We start from the raw sequence: 23031 nt of genomic DNA, 5'->3' as shown, positions 1-23031 counted from the left end.
ATGTGAAGGCAGTCAACATTTCATTGTACAACTACAGTGACATATCATCACACTAGTTGATATCATCACAATTCGGAGAAGATCGCAGCGGAGTAGGGCGCTCCAGCTAGAGGTCAGTTGCTCCGCTTGTTCTTCTTCCTTTTCTTTTTTTTTAATCCCCCTCGTTTTCCCTTTGACTCCCGGCCTCTGGCAATGATCCCGACCTGGCGCAACAACCTCCCACTATGTCATGGCACCGTCCTGGCCTCCCAGCATTGGCACGGCGACCTCTGATCTGGAGCAACCACCTCTCGACCTGTGCAGCGGTCTGCTCCCATCGGGGCCTTGCAGTTTTGGGAACTTCCAGGCTCCTGCAGCAGTCTCCTCCCGTATAGACCTCCCGGCCTAGCGCAGCGGCCTTCCAACATGGCATGGCAGCCTTCTGGCCTCCTGCAGCAGCCTCCCGGTGTGGCATGTTGCTGCCGCAGTGTGGAGTCAAGACCCAGTGTGGACAGGAAGCTAGATGCCAGCATGGTCTGCTGTATTGAACTTTTATTTCTGTAATGCCGGACATGTTATTTCTGTATTGTCTAAAATCTTGTAACTAAAGAAGCTGTATCTCGGTACATTTATATCTAAGTCAGCTCTGTAATTGGCAATGTATAAAGATTTCACTATGTGCATTGACCATATGTGACAATAAAGGTTATTCTACTCTATTCTAGGTGATTATCAGAAGATTCTAGTATTATAATTGCCCTTTGGCACAGCAACAAGCGACAATGTGCAAGACAAACTCAATGTGTTTCAACCCAAAACTGACAGTCAATTAAATATTCAGGATTAACCAACTTGCAATAAAATTGACTCAGGCTAAAACAAGTATTTGAGATACTGGTGACTATGACTGCAATTTTATTGATCATTAATCATTTAAAAAGCTTCTTCTCTTCCAGTCAAGATGGCGGCAATAGGACACTCCAACCAGAGCTCCTCTGCTCTTTCTGTTTATTTCCTGTTTCTTCTCCCCACCCTCCCAACTTTTTTCTGCGTTGTTCCGCTTTTTGGGGTTTTCCCCGACATAGAGTGGGCTGGACGCATGGAGCGGAGCGAGCTGGAGTGAAGCAAGGTCGATCAGCGGTCTGGAGGCTCGAGTGATGCAGGAATGGGCTGGGGCTGGAGGCTCTAGCAGAGTGGCGACAACCAGCGACTTGGAGGCTCAAGTGGAACAGGATGGTTTTTGGACTGGGAATTGGTGTGAGCTAGTCAGCATCTTGCGAGGCCAGTCAGACCACTTGTGGAAGCCTCCTGTGCTGATCTACTGTAGGCCCTTACAGAAAGGCTGTAATGCTTATCTTTTTAACTTTATTTCCCAGTTTTCTAACTTATACTGCAACTAACTAAGTAATGTAACGTTTTTCCTTTTCTCCCCCGCCTTTATTTCTCTATTTTATACCTAAGATCTATACCTAGGTACTGTGTACTAAGATGGCACCATGTGGGGACATTGTAAACGTTGCACTGTGCTCCTATACATCTGTACGTGAGTACATATGACAATAAAGAATATTCTATTCTATTCTACTGATGTGATAAATAATGACAATTGTGCAACCTGCCCATGATAGCCAAAATCTCACAATGACACACTCTCAATTTCACACATGGGCATGTCAATGTCCTGTTCTTGCCCTGTACTGTAGGAGATGACATGTAAAACAGAGTAAGTGCATGAAAACAAAGAAAGGGAAAACAAAGAAATAACAGCATGGAAATAATTAACCCAAGAATTAAATCTCTAACGGACACCTACATCTATTGCATCCCGTTCAAATACTCGGAGTTGAAGGAAGAGGTCCAGTTTGATCTTGCGCTCCTGAAAAAGATCTTCCATTTGAGCCTGAGCTTCATCCAGCTGCTGAAGAACACTTTCTATATGATTAATGGAGCTGTTGTGTGGAGTCTTGTTGCTTGAAATGGCAGAATCCCTGACAAGAAGATGACAGTAAGGTACTTGCAATAGACAGTATTACAACAGCTGAACTCCTGATAAATTTTGCAAACAAAAGTCTTTAAATCCTTTGAAGTCATTATTTCAATGTCAATTAACTTGTTGAATTTTCCATTTGGCATCCAACTACATTATCAATAAGAGAACATTCATATTTCATATAAGAAATGCACTGCAACTTGTAAAGAAAATAATGTTTGCTCATGAGAAGTTAACACCTCCTGCCAGATCCATAGCCAGAAGACTCTACCATTTGGAAATGGTGACTTTTCTTGCTGTGTAATGCACTAGAAATAAGTGGTTACAACATAGTAGCCAGAGAAAGATCAGCATCTGTGTGTAAAAATACACAATATACACACTAACAATAAATATCATTCTCAGCCCAACATGTTAGGTAACAGACAGAAATAATTCTCTCACAAATTTGGTTAAGAGGCCAACTTAAACACTGGTAGTGAGAGCCTTATCCATCAGGATCATCCCTTGATAAACCATGAAGAGTACACTAACAATTTACTTGGCAATATGCAAGTGGCATTTCTGATATTATCATAAAGTATGGTGCTTGGAATATAAGCATCTGTCATAGAAACTCTCATACTCCAATCATCTAACTAAAGTAACTGAATAATTTTCATCCAGAAAACATTTGGATTAAAGAAAAATATGAAACATAAATGTGCTTAAGTGGGAGGCGCAGGGTATTTCTTAAATGGTGAAAGATTAGGAAATGTCCTTGTTCATAAGTCACTAAAACCAAAATACAGTACAGCAAACAATTAGGAAGGTAAAACATTTAATGGCCTTTGTCGCAAGAGGATTTGAGTATTACAGCAAAGACATCTTGCTTCAATTGTATGGAAGCTCTGTAAGATTGTACCCGAGTACAGTTTGCAGTTTTGGTCCTCCTTACTAAAGGAAGGATGTACTTGCCTCAGAGGCAGTGCAACAGAGATTCACATAACTAATTCCTAGGATGGCAGCATGGTCCAAAGTGAAGAGATTGACGAGACTTGCCCTGTATTCTCTAGCATTTAGAAAAGTAAGAAGTGATCTCAAATTAACTTTAAAAATTTCTTAAAGGGCTAGACATAAAAGATGCAGAAAGAGTATTTCCATCAATTAGGGTGGGAATGGGGGTCTAGAACCAAGGACACAGTCTCAGAACAAGGGACTAGCTAATCAGGTGAGAGATCAAGAAGAATGTCTAAGGAATTCTCTGTCCCAGAGGGATGATATTCAGTATATTCAAGACAAAGCAGGACATTCAACCCCTTAGGCTTGCTCTACTGTTCTAGGCTATGACATCTAAGGAGAAGGGGTTAGTGTGGAAAAATGGCCATTTACATAGAAACATAATATTTCTTAAGAACCATACCAACATTCTCCAGGTTTCAAGAACGAGAAACTTCAGTTATGAGAGCAGACTAAAGAAGTTGGGACTGTTCTCCTTGGGGTGAAGGTTAAGAGGAGAGTTGATAAAGGTTTTCCGAATCATGAGCAGCTGGATATAGCAGATAGGGCAAAGTTGCTCCTGTCTGTTACGAAACAAGAACAAGCGGGCATAGGTTTAAGGTGATATGCAAAAGAAGCAAGGGTGATGTGAGGAAAAAACATTTTCACACAATGGGTAGTTGTGAATGTGGAATGCATTGCGTGGAAATATGGTGGTGGCAGGTTTTTTTGAGGCATTCATGATTATTTGCATAGAAATAATGTGGACAGGTATGGGGAAAAAGCAGAAGATCGACACCAGTTATGATATTCATCTATGATGGACCAAATGGCCTCCTCCTGTGTCATAACAATTCTGTGATTCTGAGCCCCACACAAAAGTTACTCTATGTCCGTAACAGGCTCTATCAATTGTTTAATTATCCTATTATACTGACAAAAAACAACTTTGGATTTTTCTTGATTTTAATTGACAATATTATTAAGGATATTATGATAATATATTATTAAACTGGAGACAATTCAGAAAAGATTTACTAGGATGTTGCCAGGAATTATAAGGAGAGGCTGGATAGGCTGGGACATTTTCCACTGGAGCGTAGGATGAGGAGTGGTCTTATTGAGGTCTATAAAATCATGAGGGATCTAGATAAGGTGAATGGCAGGTGTCTTTTCCCAAGGTGGGGAATTTCAAGACTCGGCAGCATATTTTTAAGGTGCAAGGAGAAAGACATAAAAATGGCACGAGGGGCAATTTGTTTTTAAAACACAGAGTGGTTTATCTGTGGAATGAACTTCCAGACAAAGTGATGGATGCGGGTACAGTCACAACATTTAAAAGACATTTAGATAAGTACATGATTAAGGAGGGATATGGGTCAAGCACCAGCTAGTTTAGTTTGGGTTAAATTGGCATCAACTGGCTGATCCCGGCTATATGACTCTACATATTTTCACGCTTTCTTTTTGCTTTCCTCATGCCCACTTTTAATTTCATCCCTACACCTGCTCTACTTCTCTGGATTTTCTACAGTCTGGACCCCCAGGCTCATTGTCTCCTCTGAACTCCTTGACATTTAGGAGTCAAGTCCCATCCTTTTCCTTTGAGGAAACATACTTGCTTTGAATCCTCACCATCTCCTTTGAATGTCTCTAACTGATTCAGCACAGATTTGCCTTCAAGTAGCTGCTCACAGTTCACTTTAGCAAAAACCCCACTTAATACAATCAGCTTTTATCCGTTGAGTACTTTACTCCTGACCTTTGTCCTTATGTGCCAGACAATGACTTTCTCCATCAAGAACAAATCTAACTATCTGCCCTTGACATTCACAACAACAAACTGTTAGATACCATTAATCATATATTTATTTGGTTTAACTATGACCACAAGAGCAGTTCACAACTGGGAACTCTCCAGCAAGTTAAGTCACTTCTGTGTCCCCAAGCCTGCCTGTCATTCATACATAAATCATATATCAGAGGGTGATAGAATACTCTCCATTTGCCTGGATGAGTACAATTCCAACAACACAAGAAATGCAGCACCGTAAAGGATAAGGAAACTCACTTGACTGGAATTCTAACCACCCTCAACATTCACTCTCTCCACCACTAGTAGTGTGCACCATCTACTAAACGCACTGCAGCAATTCACCACAGCTTCTTCAACAGCTTTTTCCAAAATGATGGCCTCAACAATCTCGAAGGACAAGGGCAGGTGATGTACGGGAATGACCATCTGCAAGTTTTTCTCTAAGTCACAAACCATCCAGACTTGAATGCCATTCCTTCACTATCATTGAAATCAAATGCTGAAAGTCCCTTCCTAACAGCAGTACAGATACACTTGAATGAGATGGACTGCATAGAGTTAATGACCTTTCCAGTGACTCTCACATCCCACAAAAGAATAAAAAAACTGATATATTATCACATACACCAATGTGCTCCCCAACTGATATCTCTTCGATGTATTCAGTTTCATTCTCTAAAACCAAGACCAGAACTGCCTGTTTTCTTCTTGACCTTCCAGTGCTAACTTAATAACTGAATGTACTTTAAGAAAGTGGCTCCCTCCATGTTTATCCATTGCCAATAATTTTAGGGTATTTGAATTCCTCCATCATTACTGCCCTACTACCCAGTTGCCTTTTTTGCAATTTTCAGACTTGTCTAGACATTTGCTCTTCTGGTTCACTCTGACTGTTTGGGGTCTACACCACACTAAAAAAAGTGTGATTGCCCCTTTTTTGTCTTCAGCCCAACTCATTTCCCTTAATTTGATTATTTTTCTATCATATCACACCTCCTCAAGATTATCATTGTTTCTTTAATGAATATTGTGACCTATTCTGTTTTTTTTAAAATCGGTCATCAGAAAAGTCTACTAGGAATGTTGAGCTGTCGTTCCTGCCTTTCTTTCAGCCACGTGTCATAGAGTTGTACAGCACGGAAACAGACATTTAGGTCCAACACTTCCGTGACGACCAGATATCCTAACAGTCTAGTCCCATTTGCCAGCATTTGGCCTATTATCCTCTAAATCCTTCCTATTCGTCCAGATGTCTTTTAAATGTTGCAATTGTACTAGACTCCACCACTTCCTCTGGCAGCTCATTCCATACACCCATCATCCTCTGTGTGAACAAGTTGCCCCTTAGGTCCCTTTTAATTCTTTCCCCTCTCACCTTAAACTTATTCCCTCTAATTTTGGATTCCCCTACCCTGGACAAAAGATCTTGGCTATTCAACTTATCCATGTCCTTCATGGTTGTATAAACCTCTATAAGGTCACCACTCAGCCTCCGAAGCTGCAAGGAAAATAGCCCCAGCCTATTCAGCCTTTTCCCTACAGCTCAAGCCCTGCAACCCTGGCAACATCCTTGAAAATCCCTTCTTCACCCTAACAAAGTCTTTGCTGCAGCAGGGAGACTAGAACTGAGCACAGTATTCCAAAAGTGGCCTAACCAATGTCCTATACAGCTGCAACATAACTCCTACACTCAAGGCACTGACCAATAATGGCAAGCATAACTAACGCCTTCCTCACTATCCTGTCTATTGTGACTCCACTTTCAGGGATCTAATGAACCTGCACCCCAAGATCTCTTTGTTTGGCAACACTTGCCAGGGCCCTACCATTAACTGTATACGTCCTGCCCTGATTTGCATTACCAAAATACACCACCTCACATTTACCTAAATTAAACTCCATCTATCACTTCTTGGCCCATCTGATCAAGGCCCCGTTGTAGTCTGAGACTGTCCAATACACCTCCAATTTTGGTGTCATCTGCAAACTCACTAACCATTCCTCGTATATTCACATCCAAATCATTTATATAAATGACAAAAAGCACTGGACCCATCACCAATCCTTACAGCACACCGCTGGTCACAGGCCTCCAGTCTGAAAAACAACCCTTCACCACTCACACTTACCTTACAGCCAATTTTGTATCCAAATGGCTAGCTCTCCCGGGATTCCATATGACCTAACCTTGCTAACTAGCCTATCATGCAGAACCCTGTCGAATGCTTTACTGAAGTCCATACAGACAATGTCACCAGCTCTTCCTTTGCCACTTATAGAGAGCATACAGCACTGAGACAGACCCTTCAGTCTAATCAGTCCATAATCCCAAAGTAAACTAGTCCTACCTGCCTGCTCCTGGCCCACATCCCTCCAAATCACTCCTAATTATGGACCTATTCAAATGTCTTTTCAATGTTATAACTGTACCCACATCCGCCACCTCCCCAGGAAGTTCATTCCACACGTGAACCACCCTCTGTGTCAAAAATTTGCCTCTCATTTCTTTTTTAAAATCTCTCTCCTCTCACCTTAAAAATGTGTCCCCTAGTCTTGAAATCCTTCATCCTAAGGAGAACACAACTACCATTAAGTCTACCTATATCTCTCATTTTGTGAATTTCTATCAGGTCGCCTCTCAACCTCCTACGCTCCAATGGAAAAAGGTCCCAGTCTATCCAGACTCTCTTTATAACTCAAACGTTCCATACCCTCTTCAAAAAACTCAATCTAGTGAGACAAGATTTCCCACACACAAAGCCATGTTGACTATCCCTAATCAGTCCTTGTCTTTCCAGATACATGTAAATCCTGTCACTCAGAACTCCCTCCAACAACTTACTGATGTCAGGGTCTATAGATCTCTGGCTTTACCTTACACCTTTTTAAAATAATGGCTCCACATTAGCCATCCTCCAGTCTTCTGCCACCTCACCCACGGCTATCATGATACAAATATCTCAGCAAGGGGTCCAGCAATCACTTCCCCCAGCTTCTGGGATACACCTGATCAGGTCGCAGGGATTTATCCACATATGTGTGTTTTAATACACCCAGCACCTCCTCCTCTGTAATAAGGACACTTTTCAAGCTATCACTATTTAGTTCTCCATGTCAACAATACTTATGTCATTATACTCTCATGTGACTGAGTATGACTTTGAACAGAGTGCTCAGTGCCCAGGGAGTAACGGAGTTATGTTGAAGTGGATGCGGGGGCAGGCTGGTTGGCTGAACATTTGTCAAACCTAGAAAATAATAAACAATTCTGGTCCCCTTATCTAATGAAAGAGATACTGGCATTGGAGACAGTCAGAACTGATTCACTCGGTTGATCCCAGGAATGCAGGGATTTTACAAGGAGACATTGAATTGGTTAGGCCTGTATTCATTGGAGTTTAGAAGAACGACAGGTAACTTTATTGAAACATACAGAATTCTTAGATGGCTTGACAGAGTATAGGCAGGGAGTCTGTTTCCCCTTTCAGGAGAGTCTAGGACCAAAGGGCATAATCTCCGAGTAAGGGGTCACCCATTTAAGACAGCAATGAGGAGAAATTTCTTTTCACAGAGAGTCGTGACACTGTGGAACTCTTCACCACAGCGGGTGGTTGATGCTGGCTTAAGTAAGCATGGTCAAGATTGAGGTTTGAAGATTTTTAATCAGTAATGGAATCAAGGATTATGGGGAAAAGACAGGAAAGTGGAGTTAAGATTATCAGAACAGTCACGATCTCATTGAATGGCAGAGCAAAATTGATGGGCCAAAAGGCCGACTTCTGTTCCTAAGTATTATGTTTTTATAGAGATGTTCGAGAACCTAGCCAGGTACTTCAAAAAATTCAAGGTAATTGGGCAGAATCAACATGGTTCTTTGGAAGGGAAATCATGTTTAAGCAATTTATTAGAGATCTTTGAGGAAGTAGTGTGCTTTGAATAAAAGGAAACCAGTAGATGTACTGTACTTAAATTTCAAGAAAGCATTTGATGAGGTGCCACATCATAGCTTATTACAGGAATTAAAAGCTCATGCTGTAGAGGACATTGGCTAGCTAACAGGAAACATTAGCTGTAAACGTGTCATTTTTAGCAAGACATAAAAGTGGTGTGCCACAGAAATCAGTGCTGTAGCTTTAAGATTTTACTATTTACGTACAAGACTTGGATGAAGGGATCCGGTCACTAAGGCAAGGAGGGGGGACGTGCTTTCCAAATTGATATCAGGCTCCAAGAATTCAAACTAAATGAGACAGTGATAACTCAAAGTTGTAACAATCTGATTGCCAACCTCAATTGTTGGATTAAATCCTCCCCTTCTTTGATGACATTCACTGTAACTTGAAGAGTGGTCTGTTGCTGCTGCCCAAAGCGTTTGATCAAATCCTGCACTGCCTCCACAGATTCAGCATACACATCATCCAAAAGTTCCTTCTGTAAATCCTCCAGCCATGTCCAGAGCTACAAAACAGAAAACACCACAACTGGAATATTAACAATGTGGAAAATAATAGAGGCCATGATTGAGAACAGATTTGAATGGAAAGTTGAAATAAGAACAGAAAATGCTGAAGAAGCTCAGCAGATCTGGCAGCATTTGAGGACAAATGGGGTAATGATTTGATTCCCAAAGAGTTAGGTTGTTGACTTGTTCGCCGAACTGGCTTGTTTTCGTTTAGACGTTTCACCATCATCAGTGGAGCCTCAAATGAAGTGATGTTATTCGACTCCACTAGGAATTTATACTGTCCGGTCCGTTATGCCGAGTAGTGTCATTTCCGGTTTTGATCCGTATAGGTTTGTTTATGGGATCCAATTCGAAGTGTTTGTTGATTGCATTACGAGTGGAGAACGATGCCTCCAGGAACTCCTGTGCGTGTCTATGTTTGGCTTGGGCTACTATGGTTACCTTGTCCCAGTTAAACTGATGGCCTTCATTGTCCGAGTGTACCGATATTAAGGAGAGTTTGTTTTGCTGCTAGTTGATGGTCACGTATTCTGATGGCTAGTTTCCTTCCTGTCTGTCCGATGTAATGTTTGTGGCAGTCGTTGCATGGTATTTTGTAAACTACGTTGGTTCTGCATGTTGTGAGAATGGGGTCTTTAATCCTTTAAGTGTTTGTTGTAGTGTGGCTGTGGGCTTGCGGGCCACCATGATTCCTATTGGTCTTAAGAGTCTTGTTGTCAGTTCCGATATGTTCTTGATGTAGGGCAGCGTGGCCAGTGTGTTAAGGAGTACTGTGTCTTCCTGTTGTTGTATGTTTAGTAAGCATCTGCGGACGAATTTGCGAGGATATCCGTTTATAGCGTTTATATCTGCAGATGCCGACCATCCAACATCTGCCACAAACACTATATTGGACAAACAGGAAGGAAACTAGCCATCAGAATATACGAACATCAACTAGCAGCAAAACGGCATGACGAATTGTCCTTAATATCAGTATACTCAGAAAATGAAGGCCATCAGTTTAACTGGGACCAGGTAACCAAAGTAGCCCAAGCCAAACATAGACACGCACAGGAATTCCTAGCGGCATCGTTCTCTACCCGTAATGCAAACAAACTCACATACAAATCCATACAGATCAAAACCAGAAATGACACTATTCACCATAATGGACCTGGCAGTATAAATTCCAAGCGGAGTAGAATAACATCGCTTCAATGGAGGCTCCACTGATGATGTCACCTAGCATAATGATGAAACGTGTGAACGAAAATAAGCCAGCTAGGTGAGCAAGTCAACAACCTCACCCTCAACCCGAGCTACAGATCTTTGCCCAAACTTTAAATTCCCAAAGAGTCTTTGGGCTCAAAATATTAACTCTGCTGATTGTTCAGAGAGAAACAATGTTAATTATGTTTTTTTCTAAGCTGCTGCTCCTTTTGTTACATCTCAATCTAAACCATTACCATGAGCTTGAAATTCATTTGGTGAGCATATTGATTAAGTAGTAGCAACATTGCAATTATAGGCGCTGTAAAGCATTTATTAGCAGGTTACATGGCAATAAGTTTTAAGTGGAAAGCTGGTGCTCATTGTGCTTGGCTGCTGGAAAGCAGAAAATACAATAGAACAAGTCTGTTCTTTAAAAAAAAATCTAATGTGTGGTCACTGGTCCACATGAAAGAATCCTAACCCTATGTGGCAGGAACTTATTGCAGTTCAAGCTTTACAGAGATGCGTACAGCAGATTATGCTTTCCACTCAAAAGCAAAATATGTTGGAACGTTGGAAATCTGAAAATAAGACTACTCTGAAAAACTGCCATTTAAAATGTGGGCTAGGATGCTATCAACTTGCAGTATCACAGAATGGTGTAAAGCATGCCGAAATTCACCATTCTGCCAAGTTTCTGGCAGAATACAATTCAAGGTTAGGAACAGGGGAAGCATATTTCTTAAATACACTTGTAATTTCTTGTCAGCTGATGGCCAAAAGCCACATAATTCATGACGCGGAAGAAGGGCCATTGTTCATTAAGACCCTAACTCGTCATCCAAGCAGATCTTTCAAGTGGGATAGAGACACATTATGATGGCTTTAAAATGTACTGAATTTCAGAATCAGCTTCAGAAAAATTGAGACAAATTTTCTCCTCATTTAGTGTTTTTAAAATTAGTTTCTTCCCTGAAATCTTAAGGGCACCTGCTGGGGCTCCAGTACCCCGAGTAGGATGCCCTCCAAGGCAAGTACGTGTGACCGTCTCCTGAATCTGCGCTACCAGTCTCCTGCCATGTAAGCTTAACAGCTCGGCATCCAGACTGTACTGGCTTCAGGACTATTTTAATCAGTAGGTCAGCAGGTTGCGTGACAGTAAGTCACAGTCATAAAGGTCAGCTGAACCTTCCAGCTACTTTGTCATACCCTGCCTGGGAGTTAAAAAAGAGTTCAATACATCCAAGGAATAACTAATAGGAATTGCAACTGCCCACGTTTTGTCACTTTTGTGGAGGATTTTTGGAATAATTGCACAGAGGCCAGTATTGTGTCACCAAGATACCCTTTAATTACGTGTGCAGAGTATATGGGCTGTTACCAGCCAGCTCAGAGCCAGTCCCAGGAAACTCAATCTCCAGCTTATATGTCAGCCCAGTGCTCCCTGGTTGGCCCAGGTTAACAACCCCAATCAAGGATCTCAGTCAATGAGATCCATCTGGTCCTGGTTCCAATCACTACAACAATATTCTTCGAGATATCAAGAACTGCAGATGCTGGAATCAGAGATAACACAGTGTGGAGCTGAACGAACGCAGCAGGCCAGGCAGCATCAGAGGAGCAGGGAAGTTGATGTTTCGGGTCAGGCCACTTATTGAGAAATGGGGAAGGGTAAGGGAGCTCAAAAGTAGAGAGAGGAGGAGTGGGGCTGGGGAAGGTAGATGGGATGGTGATAGGTGAGTGCAGGTAGGGAGTGGTGGGGATTGGTCAGTGAGGTGGGAGGGGCGGTTGTTGCGAGAGAAGATGGACAGGTTGTATCAGGTCAAAGAGACTGGGATGAGAGGGAGGGTTGGACATGGGATGAGCCCAGGGTTGGGGACATTTAAAACTGGTGAAATCTAGGTTTAGGCCATTGGGCTGTAGACTATATTCTTACATTTGATTCCAATTCAAGAGTTATGATCTGAATTTCATTTTAATTTGTTTATTTTGTAATATTAAAACTGAAGTAAACAATGCAAGTTTATGACAGACAAGGTATAATATCCTAATATGGCTTGCTCCATTGGCTGGATGGATAGTTTGCAATGCACAGTGGCACCAACAGCTTGGGTTCAATTCCCGCACTGTTGAGGTTACCATGAAGGACTCTTCTCAACCTCAATCCTCGCCTGAGGCATGGTGACCCTCAGGATATGCCACCACCAGTTGTCTCTCTCTCTATTAAGCGAACAGTCCCGTGGTCTGGTAAGACTACAGCAACTTCACTTTTATCTTTACTTCTAAATAAAGTCACCTGTTTCCTAGAACAGTTATATTCCAATAAACAAGATCTATTTATCATCATACATAAAATATAGGAAGACAGTATCTCTCCTTTGTGTGTCAGCAGAGTTCATGGTTCTTTCAGAGTATTTCTAGAGAGACACTCAAATGGACCACAACCAAGAAATGGCTTCCTATTTCAAATAACACTTGTACAAGTTCTAACATGTGTTCTTTTTCTTTGAATCTGAATAAAAAGTTCAATGGAAATGGTTGCCTTGTACTAGTCAAGCCAACTGTCTTAATTGCAAAGCTAAAATTTATTGGAATAAATGCCAAATGTCTTATACGTTCCAATTATGACATATGCCTTTCAAAAGGATCATTTGTTCACAAATTGATTTATTTTGCTTATGCCTATACGGAGAGGAGCAACAAAGGGGAAAACTTGCGCTTAACATTGCAAAAAAAAAATTAGGACGCTGGTAGAATTTTCAGGAAATGCCCTGGTCAGGCTGCATCTAAGGATCATAGATCATAGAATCACTACAGTGCGGAGATAGGCCCTTCGGCCCAACATGTCCACACTGTCCCTCAGAGCATCCCACCCAGACCCATCCCTCATAACCCACCTAATCTACACATCCCTGAACATTACGGGCAATTTAACATGGCCAATCTACCTAAACTGCACACCTTTGGACTGTGGAAGGAAACTGGAGCACCCGGAAGAAACCCACGCTGACGCGGGGAGAATGTGCAAACTCCTCACAGACAGTCGCCCGAGGGTCGAATCGAACCTGGATTCCTGGCGCTGTGAGGCAGCAGTGCTAACCACTGAGCCACAGTGCTGCCCCCCAGAGTTCAAGAGCCTCTAAAGGGATTTGAACTGGGAACCTCGTGATCTGCAGTGAAATGCTCCACCACTGAGCTACACGCCCACTGCAAATTTATAGAATCCCTACAGTGTGGAGACAGGCCCTTTGGCCCAACGAGTCCACACTGTCCCTCAGAGCATCCCACCCAGAACCATCCACCTATAACCCACCTAACCTACACATCCCTGAACACTACGGACAATTTAGTACAGCCAATCCACCTAGCCTGCATATCTTTGGACTGTGGAAGGAAACCGGAACACCCAGAGAAAACCCACACAGACACGGGGAGAACATGCAAATTCCACAGACAGTCGCCCAAGGGTGCAATCGAATCCAGGTCCCTGGTGCTGTGAAGCAGCAATGCTAACCACTGAGCCACAGTGCCACCCCCGGTGAAGAAATAAAATTAATATTTCAGGTTTTTTGTTATTTTATCAACCTCAAAGTTTCACGAATACTGTGTACATCATTAAAATTTCAAAGTGCTTCACAGTAGGGCAATGAATAGAATACCAATAGTTTAAACCAAGCTTGTTAGAATGCCTTCAACTCATATAAATGAACATATTTTGTTGCATTTTGTATGTCGACATTTCCTTTTTAAATTCCTGCATCAATGTTTTCAACAGAATGTGCATGTTTAATCTGACCACTGGTTTGACACAATTTGTTTCAAAATACTTCCAAAAATATCTTAAGCCATAATTTTTAACCCTCAATAACTAATATTTGTAGGGCGAGGTATTACACGGGGTGCCAGCACTCATAATTCATGGCCTTCCGACTTAATTGAATGAGTTGGGCAACTTTTAGACTTCATCTGAATGGTTGTACCACTCAGCCAATTGGCTCCTGTAGTATTTCCTGCTTCTGATCCCTGCCTGTAGCCTCTGCAGGATATTTGGTAGCATTGCTCATTTCAAAGTGTGTTAATGGATAGTTGCACTTCATAATATTGCTGTGGTAGAATTCTCTATGCCAGAGGGTAGTAAAGTTCAGTCACGGAGTATGTTCTGTACAGAGATCGTTAGATTTCTGGATACCAAGGGACAGGGGGGTAGTTTGAGAGAATGATGTTTGAAGAACTGAGGGAGATCAATATTAGTAAAGAAATGGTGCTGGGAAAATTGTTGGGATTGAAGGCCGATAAATCCCCAGGGCCTAATAATCTACATCCCAGAGTACTTAAGGAAGTAGCTCTAGAAATAGTGAATGCATTGGTGGTCATCTTCCAGAATTCTATGGACTCTGGAACAGTCCCTGCAGATTGGAGGGTAGCTATTGTCACTCTAATATTCAAAAAGGGTGGTAGAGAGAAAACAGTGAATTATAGACCAGTGAGCCTAACATTGGTAGTGGGGAAAATTATTGAATCAATTATCAAGGATTTTATAGCAGAGCATTTAGAAAGCAGTGGCAGGATCAGGCAGAGTAAGCATGGATTTATGAAGGGGAAATCATGCTTGACAAATCTGTTGGAATTCTAAGAAAATGTAGCTAATAGAGTTGACAAGGGGTAGCCAGTCAATGTAGTATATTTGGACTTTCAGAAGGCGTTTGACAAAGTCCTATGTAAGAGATTAATGTGCAAGATTAAAGTGCATTGGGGAAAGTGTATTGAAATGGATAGGAAACTGGTTGGCAGAAAGTAAAGAGTAGGCCACTTTCAAACTGGCAGGCAGTAAGTAGTAGGGTGCCACAGAATCAATACTGGGACCCCAGCTATTCACAGTATATATTAACGATTTAGATGAGGGAACAAAATGTAACATCTCCAAGTTTTCAGATGATACCAAGTTGGGTGAGGCGGTGAACTGTGAAGAGGATGCAGAGATCCTACAGCATGATCTGGACAGGTTGGGTGAGTGGGCAAATCAATGACAGACGCAATACAATTTGGGTAAATGTGAGGTTATTCACTTCAGAAGTAAAAACAAGGCGGCAGATTACTACCTGAATTGCTGTAAATTGGGAGAGGGGAATGTGAAGTGGTACCCGGGTGTCGTTGTGCACCAGCAGCTGAAGGTGAGCATGCAGGTGCAACAGGCAGTAAAGAAGGCAAACGGTATGTTGGCCTTCATTGCAAGTTGTTTTGAGTACAGAAGCAGGGATGTATTGTTGCAGCTGTATGGGGCCTTGGTGAGGCCACGCCTAGAATACTGCATGCAGTTTTGGTCTTTTTTCTGAGCAAGGATGCTCTTACTCTCAAGGGAGTGCAGCGAAGGTTTACCAGGCTGATTCCAGGGATGGCGCATCTGATGTACGAGGAGAGATTGACCAGATTGCGATTGTTTTTGCTAGAGTTCAGACAAATGATGGGGGATCTCAGAGACTTATAAAATTCTAATAGGACTGGATAAGCCAGATGTAGGGAGGATGTTCCCAATGGTGGGTGTCCAGAACCAGGAGTCACAGTATGAGGATTTGGGTAGAGGATTTGGGTAGACGATTTAGGATGGAGATGAGGAGACATTTCTTCACCCAAAGAGTGGTGAGCCTGTGGAATTCATAACCACAGGACATAGTTGATGCCAAAACACTGAATGCATTCAAGAGGCGACTAGATATAGCACTTGGAGCGAATGGGATCAAAGGTTATGGGGAGAATGCAGGATTAGGCTATTGAGTTGGATGATTAGCCATGATCGTGAAGAATGGCGGAGCAGGCTGGAAGGGCCGAATAGCCTCTCCTACCTTCTATGTTTCTATGTTGAGATCGATGATCAGCTATGCCGTACAGTAGTGGAACAGGCTTGAGGGTTGAATAGCCTACTCCTGCTTCCCATTTTCCTACGTATTCATAAGAAATATAGCTGTCTTGACTGGAGTCAAATGTCATACTGCAACCTGAACTAGTAGTGTGAATAGGAAAAGGGAAATAGGAACAGACGTTTAAACTTTGTTACCAGTTATCAAAAGATATGCTCCTAATTGTTTGCTGCATGCTAGATTTCTATCATTTATGACTTGGGACACACAGGCTCCTTTTGACATAAACACTTCCCAATCTCTCACCACTCGAGAAATATTCTGCAGAGTGAATGGAATCACAGAATCCCTACAGTGCAGAAAGAAGCCATTTGGCCCATCTAGTCTGCACTGACCCTCTGAAGAAGCTCCCACCTTATTCCCTGTAACCCTGCATTTACCATGTAGTCTGCATATCCCTGGACACTATGGAGCAATTTAGCATGGCCGATCCACCAAACCTACACAACTTTGGACTGTGGGAGGAAACTGGAGCACCTAGTGAAAACCCACTCAGATATGGGGTGAACATGCAAACTCTGCACAAAGGTTGGAATCAAACCTGGGTCCCTGGTGCCATGAGGCAGTACTGTCAACGACCATGCTGCCCTCAAGTATAAGGATAACCTCATGCTTTTCCACATTATATGGCATCTGCCATGTTCTTGCACACTCACTCAGCCTGTCCAAATCTCCTTCAAGCCTCTTCTCACTTTACATCAAGAGAAGCTAGAAAAAGGAATTCTTAACACAAAGTGGGAAAAAAAGTATTTCGAGGTAAAAAGTTTTACCCTGATTCAATTTTTCGGCAGAAATGATGTGGAAGAATTAAAATGTTGCATCATAGAAAATATCACCTCTCCATAACATGGCATAAAGTAATGTAGTTAGAAAACCACTTCATGGCCAACAAAATTCCTGAAATGAATTTGCCTCTAAGAATTCATGCAGGAGCTCCAAGAAATTTCTCTCAGATAGTGCATCTGAATAAATCTGTGCAGGACCATCAAGAAACTTTCTGACTAAGTACTTGAAGTGGAATATTTTACACCTTGTAAGGCAGAAGTGTAATTACTTATCCCAGGAAAGATTACTGCTTTCTTCAGAGGAAGCACAACTCCAGCTGAAAGAGAGCCAATGTCAATAAAATCACTGAGCACAGCAATAAGCAAACCTTGATTCAAGAAAGAACTACTACCCACTGTCAGTGGAAGCAGAAAACTCTTAGCAGGGTAACTAGACAGTAAAGTTCCCTCTCTACATTCACCAAGAGGACTTCCCAATCACATGGATGATCCCAGTCACATGGAAATATGTGAATGTTTCCTGACCTAATTTAATTACTAGCTAAATTCTACAAGGCAACAGCTCCCAAAAGGACTGTAATACTTCTAAAACAGTTAAGAGAAATGTGTTTCCTGGAATGCACTGCCAGACGAAGTGGCAGAAGCAAATATGATAGCCATGTTTAACAGGCATTTAGACAGACACACAAACAGCAGAGAACAGAGGGACATGGACCATGTGCCCACAGATGGAATTAGTTTATAACAGCATCATGGTCAGTGCAGACCTGGTGGGCTGATGGGTCTGTTCCTGTGCTGTATCTTCCTTTCTAGCAGCAATCAACACTAAACGACAAAAAGACCTAGTTCCACCAGCTTTTCGTCTTTCAAACCCATACTCCTGCTCAACACAGACCTTCAAGAATCCTTGTCAGCAGACTGGAAGTATATATTTCTACAGACAATTTCCATTATAAACATAATCACAGAAAATTCTAATGTAAGAATGTTGACAGGACAGAACAAATTCAACAGATTACATAATAAAACACAAAATGCCAGCTCACCTCCTTGACATGGGTGTGAAAAGAGACCGACATATCCAGTAGGATCTTCCGCTGCTCCACTCTTCTTACAAAGTCCTGGATCCGATCTTCCAGTTGATGGGCTGCCTGATAAATCTCTTCAGGGTCACACTCCCCTGTTTGAGCCAATTGCTCTGCAGCTTCCAGAAGTTTATCTGCATTGGTGTATGTGTTCTATAGAAGAAAGGAATGTATCTATATTTCCTGGTATCATTCAAGTGAACTCTACAACTGAATATTAATTATATAAAATGTCGCTAATTCTCATCAGGAGCTAGTGTTCGAATTCAAACGTTAACTGTTAGCTATTTGTGTATTCTCCAAGTTCTATAACACGTGAAAATGTAGACAATTTCTGTTTGAAAAAGAAATCTGAGTTTTCACATTAAACAAAGGAAGCTTTCTTCTCTGTTTAATCATGGACTTGTTATATTCTCCCAACGTGCTTAAGATCTGCCAAATGACAAGGTGGAATTTGCACAAGTCCTTACATCATGAACTAGGCCCACCAGGTCAACTTATGCCACAAAGGCATGAAGTGGTTTGAAAACTAGGCTTAACCTGTAGAAAGTAAAGGCAAGTGTGTAACTAAAACACAGAACTACCTTCAATGAATTCATACAGCAGTTGCTAGAAACTGAAATCAGAACAGAAATACTGAAAATACTCCACAGATCAAACCGCATCTGTGAAAATGAAAACTTCAATGTTTAGGTTTAACAGTTTTGATGACGGGTCATCAACCACACACATTAATTTTATTTTCCTTGACTTGCTGAGTGTATATATAGCATTTTCTGGTTCACTTTGTTCACATTAGGAATAAATAGCATACACACTCATTATCTACAGAAATTTAATCAGGAATTGCACATTTGGAAACAAATTGGTTCTTTTTATGTTAGGGACAAAGACTTTTTAAACACTGATTTTACATTGGGACCCTGCTTTAATATGTCTGCTGTAATGTAGAAGTCTGCATAATATGGGATCTGAAATTACCTTTCAAATAGGATGTGTTCTCATCATGTCCAAATGGTATTAAGCGAAAGATACAAATTTCTTTATTTCAAAAAAAGGACACATACTGAATTAAAATTGTGCAAGTTGGTTACTTTAGAAATTTCCAGCAATTACCAGGACAAAATAATCTCAGGAATGTCATGCCTTCCATTTGCATGAACATTCCAGCCTGGCCAACACAAAATAACCCAAGGCAACATGCCTCTACAGCTGAGTTTGATTTCAGTGAAAGGCATCAAAACCCATTATGATTGACTTGGTGCTAACAGCCTTTCAGTTATTTTCTCTTAAGACACAATGGGTCTGAGCGAGACGTCTTCAAAGCAGTTCCATCAACTAGATGATTCAATGTGAAACCTCCACCATATGACTGAAACTGGTTTGTTTGAATTGCCTTCAATTGCACACTTTCTGACTACTCTCCTCTGCTCTTTACATTGACACTGTCAGCAACAAAATCAGCTCCAGGCTACTCTAATAAAAGCAAAAATACTGCGAAAGCTGGAGAGCCAAAATAAGACCATAAGGTACAGAAACAGAATTAGATCATTCGGCCTATTGAGCCTGCTTCACCAAACAATCATGGCTGATAGGTTTTTCAATCCCATTCTCCTGCCCTCTCCCCATAACCCTTGCACTCTTACCAATCAAGAACCTATCCAACTATCTCCGTTTTAAATACATTCAATGACTTGGCGACCACAGCCCTCTGCAGCAATGAGTTCCATAGATTAACCACCCTCTGGTTGAAGAATTTCCTGTTCTAAAAGGTCATCCCCTCACTCCAAGGCTGTGCTCTCAGGTCCTAGTTTCTCCTATGAAACAGACATTGTTGGAAAAAGTCAGTAGGCCTGGCAGCCCATCAGGGGAGAAAGAAAAACTTACCATTTCAAGTTCCTTCTTCAGAAGTCTTTGAATTCAGGCATTTCTAAGCCTACCTCTAATCCCAACCTCTCTCCAAGTCAGATTTCCAGAAAAATCCAATATCTTGCCTCAAAAGTGAACTAATTTCCCAAACTGTAAGAATTATATTGCTGCACCTTCAATTACAATTCATCTGCATCTAAGCTTCTAGGAAAAGAATTTTGTCAGACCAACCACTACCAAACTCCACTTGACACTTACTAGATTCTAACTGAGACAAGATTCTAATTGGGTCTGGGTGGGCTGCTCTTCAGAGGGTCAGTGAGGACTTGTTGGGCTGAAGGGCCTGTTTCCACACTGTAGGTATTCTATAATATGATTCTACGATGAATATACACCCAAATCAGGGTGGTGTGCCCCTTGGAGGGGAACTTGCATGTGGTGGTGTTCCCATGTATAAGCTTCCCCGGTCCTTCTCAACGGCTGTGAATTTGGAAGATGCTGGTTAAGAAGCATTAATGGGCCATTGTCTTCACATGCTGTGTGGACTTTGCTGTGGTCACTCTTACTGATACTGTCATGGGCAACTGTATCTGTGACAGGCAGATTTCAGAGAATAAGACCAAGTATGTGGACCCCTCATCAGCTGTTGACTTAATCTAGCAGCCATGTCCTTTAGGACTCGAGTGGCTCAGTCAGTTGTGGTGCTACCGAGCCTCTCTTAATGACTGAGGACCACCCCCAACACCCCCGCGCCTACGAGAGTCTAAAGAATCTTGGAAGATGACAACCGATTTCTGGGGCTACTTCCTTAAGTACTGTGGGATTCAAAGCTTTGGTATTCTTCTTAATCCTGTTCACTAATGAAAAGTCATGAGCAAACAGGATTAAGGAGAATCTCAAGGCTTTTTATACATAGATAATAGGGCAATAGGGAAGCCAGGGAAAGGGTTAGCCCATTCAAGACGAAGGAGGGAATCTATGTGTGGAGCCAGAAGAGGTGGGTGAGGTTCTAAACAAATACTGTGTGTCAGTATCCACCAAAGCGAAGGAATTGGTGGAAGATGATCTCAGGGAAGGGAGTGCAGAATTTCTAAGCCAAGTTGCTATTAAAAAGGAAGAAGTGTTGTGTGTCTTAAAAAGTATTACGGTAGATAAGTCCCCAGGTGATAATGGGATCTATCCCAGAATATTGAGGGAGGAAAGAGAGCAAATTGCTGGAGCATTGACAGACATCTTTGTATCCTCTCCAGCAACAGGTGAGGTCCCGGAAGATTGCAGAATTGCCAATGTTGCCTCATTGTTTAAGAAAGGTAGCAGGATAATCTGGAAATTGCAGGCCTGTGAGCCTCACATCAGTGGTAGGGAAAGTATTAGAAAAGGTTCTCAGGGATAAGATCTATAAGCATTTAGAAGCAAACGGACTTATTAGCGACAGACAGCATGGTTTCGTGCAGGGGAGGTCGTGCCTCACTAAAGTGACTGAGTTTTTTGAGGACGTGACGAAGATGATTGATGAGGGAAAAGCAGTTGATGCTGTCGACATGGACTTCAGTAAAGCCTTTGCCAAGGTCCCTCATGGTAGACTGGTACAAAAAGTGAAGTCACATGGTATCAGGGGTAAGCTGGCAAGATGGAAACAGAACTGTTCTGAGGAAGGGTCACCGGACCCAAAACGTTAACTCTGATTTTTTCTTCACAGATGCTGGCAGACCTGCTGAGCTTTTCCAGCAACTTTGTTTTTGTCCCTGGATACAGAACTGGCTTAGTCATAGAAGACAGAGGGTAGCAATGGAAGGATGCTTTTCAGAATGAAAGTTCGTGACTACTGGTGTTCCATAGGGATCAGTGCTGGGACCTCTGCTGTTCATGGTCTACATAAATGATTTGGAGGAAAACATGGCTGGTCCAATTAGTAAGTTTGTGGATAATACAAAGGATGGTGGGGTTGCGATCGTGAGCAAGATTGTCAGAGGATACAGCAGGATATAGATCAGTTGGAGGCACGGGCAGAAAAACAGCAAATGGAGTTTAATCTGGACAAATATAAGGTCATGCATTTTGCAAGGTCAAGTACAGGTGGAAATTATTGTTAATGGCAGAACCCTTAGGAGTAATGACATGCAGAGGGATATGGGCGTGCAGGTCCATAGATCACTGAAGGTGGCAGCATCGGTAGATAAGGTAATAACAAAGGCGTATGGCATGCTTGCCTTCATCGGAAGGGGCACCAAGTACAAGGACAGGCAAGTTATGCTGCAGCTTTATTTGAACTTTAGTGTGGCCACACATGGAATATTGAGTACAGTTGTGGTCACCACGCTACCAAAAGGATGTGGATGCTTTTGACATGGTACAGAAAAGGTTTACCACAATGTTGCCTGGTATGGGGGATTTTAGCTATGAAGAAAGATTGGAGAGACTGGCCTTGTTTTCACTGGAAGCAGGAAGTTGAAGTACAACCTGATTGAAGCTAAGATGATTATGAATGGCATGGTTAGAGTGGAAAGTATGAGGCTTTTTCCAGGATGGAGGAGTCAATTACTAGGGGATACAGCTTCAGGGAGGGGTGGGGAGTGGAGTATAAAAGAGACGTGAGAGGCAAGTTTTTCCACACAAAGGGTGGTGAGTTCCTGGAATCCTAGATAATAAAGTCCTGGAGATGTATCAGCCTTCAATCCCATCAATTTCTCCAATACCATTTTTCTATTGATTACACAGATCTGCTTCCTCGTGTCCTTTTTTAAGAAGGCAGAAGTGAAATATGAATTTATTTCATCAACTATTTGTCTGTTCCCCATTATAAATTATCCCGTTTCTGACACCGAGGGACCTACATTACATGCTTTCAGAAACTTATTCCGTCAGATGCTATGCTCCTTGCAGGCTTATTCTCAAACTCCACCTTCCCTTCTTAATCAATCCCTTGGTTCTCCTTTGCGGACTTCTAAACTGTTC

At 42.0% G+C, this 23031-nt stretch overlaps 1 protein-coding gene across 1 annotated transcript in view; it reads right to left on the bottom strand.

The window, feature by feature from the left end:
• Nucleotides 1-13: 13 nt before the first annotated feature.
• The window catches only part of LOC125485549 (triple functional domain protein-like), a 32401-nt gene continuing 9383 nt past the window's right edge, over nucleotides 14-23031 (bottom strand). The window contains exons 2-6 of the mRNA XM_048608694.1: nucleotides 18868-18872; nucleotides 18169-18360; nucleotides 9052-9221; nucleotides 1793-1967; nucleotides 14-537 (exon numbers count right to left, since the gene is read on the bottom strand). Coding sequence (XP_048464651.1) covers nucleotides 532-537; nucleotides 1793-1967; nucleotides 9052-9221; nucleotides 18169-18360; nucleotides 18868-18872 — 548 coding nt within the window. The 3' untranslated portion in view covers nucleotides 14-531. The remainder of the gene's footprint in view (nucleotides 538-1792; nucleotides 1968-9051; nucleotides 9222-18168; nucleotides 18361-18867; nucleotides 18873-23031) is intronic.

This window comes from Rhincodon typus, chromosome 2, assembly GCF_021869965.1.
Source record: "Rhincodon typus isolate 14 chromosome 2, sRhiTyp1.1, whole genome shotgun sequence".
Lineage (NCBI taxonomy): Eukaryota > Metazoa > Chordata > Chondrichthyes > Orectolobiformes > Rhincodontidae > Rhincodon > Rhincodon typus.
The sequence above is the reverse complement of the archived record's forward strand: the minus strand, read 5'-3'. Positions and strand labels throughout refer to the sequence as shown.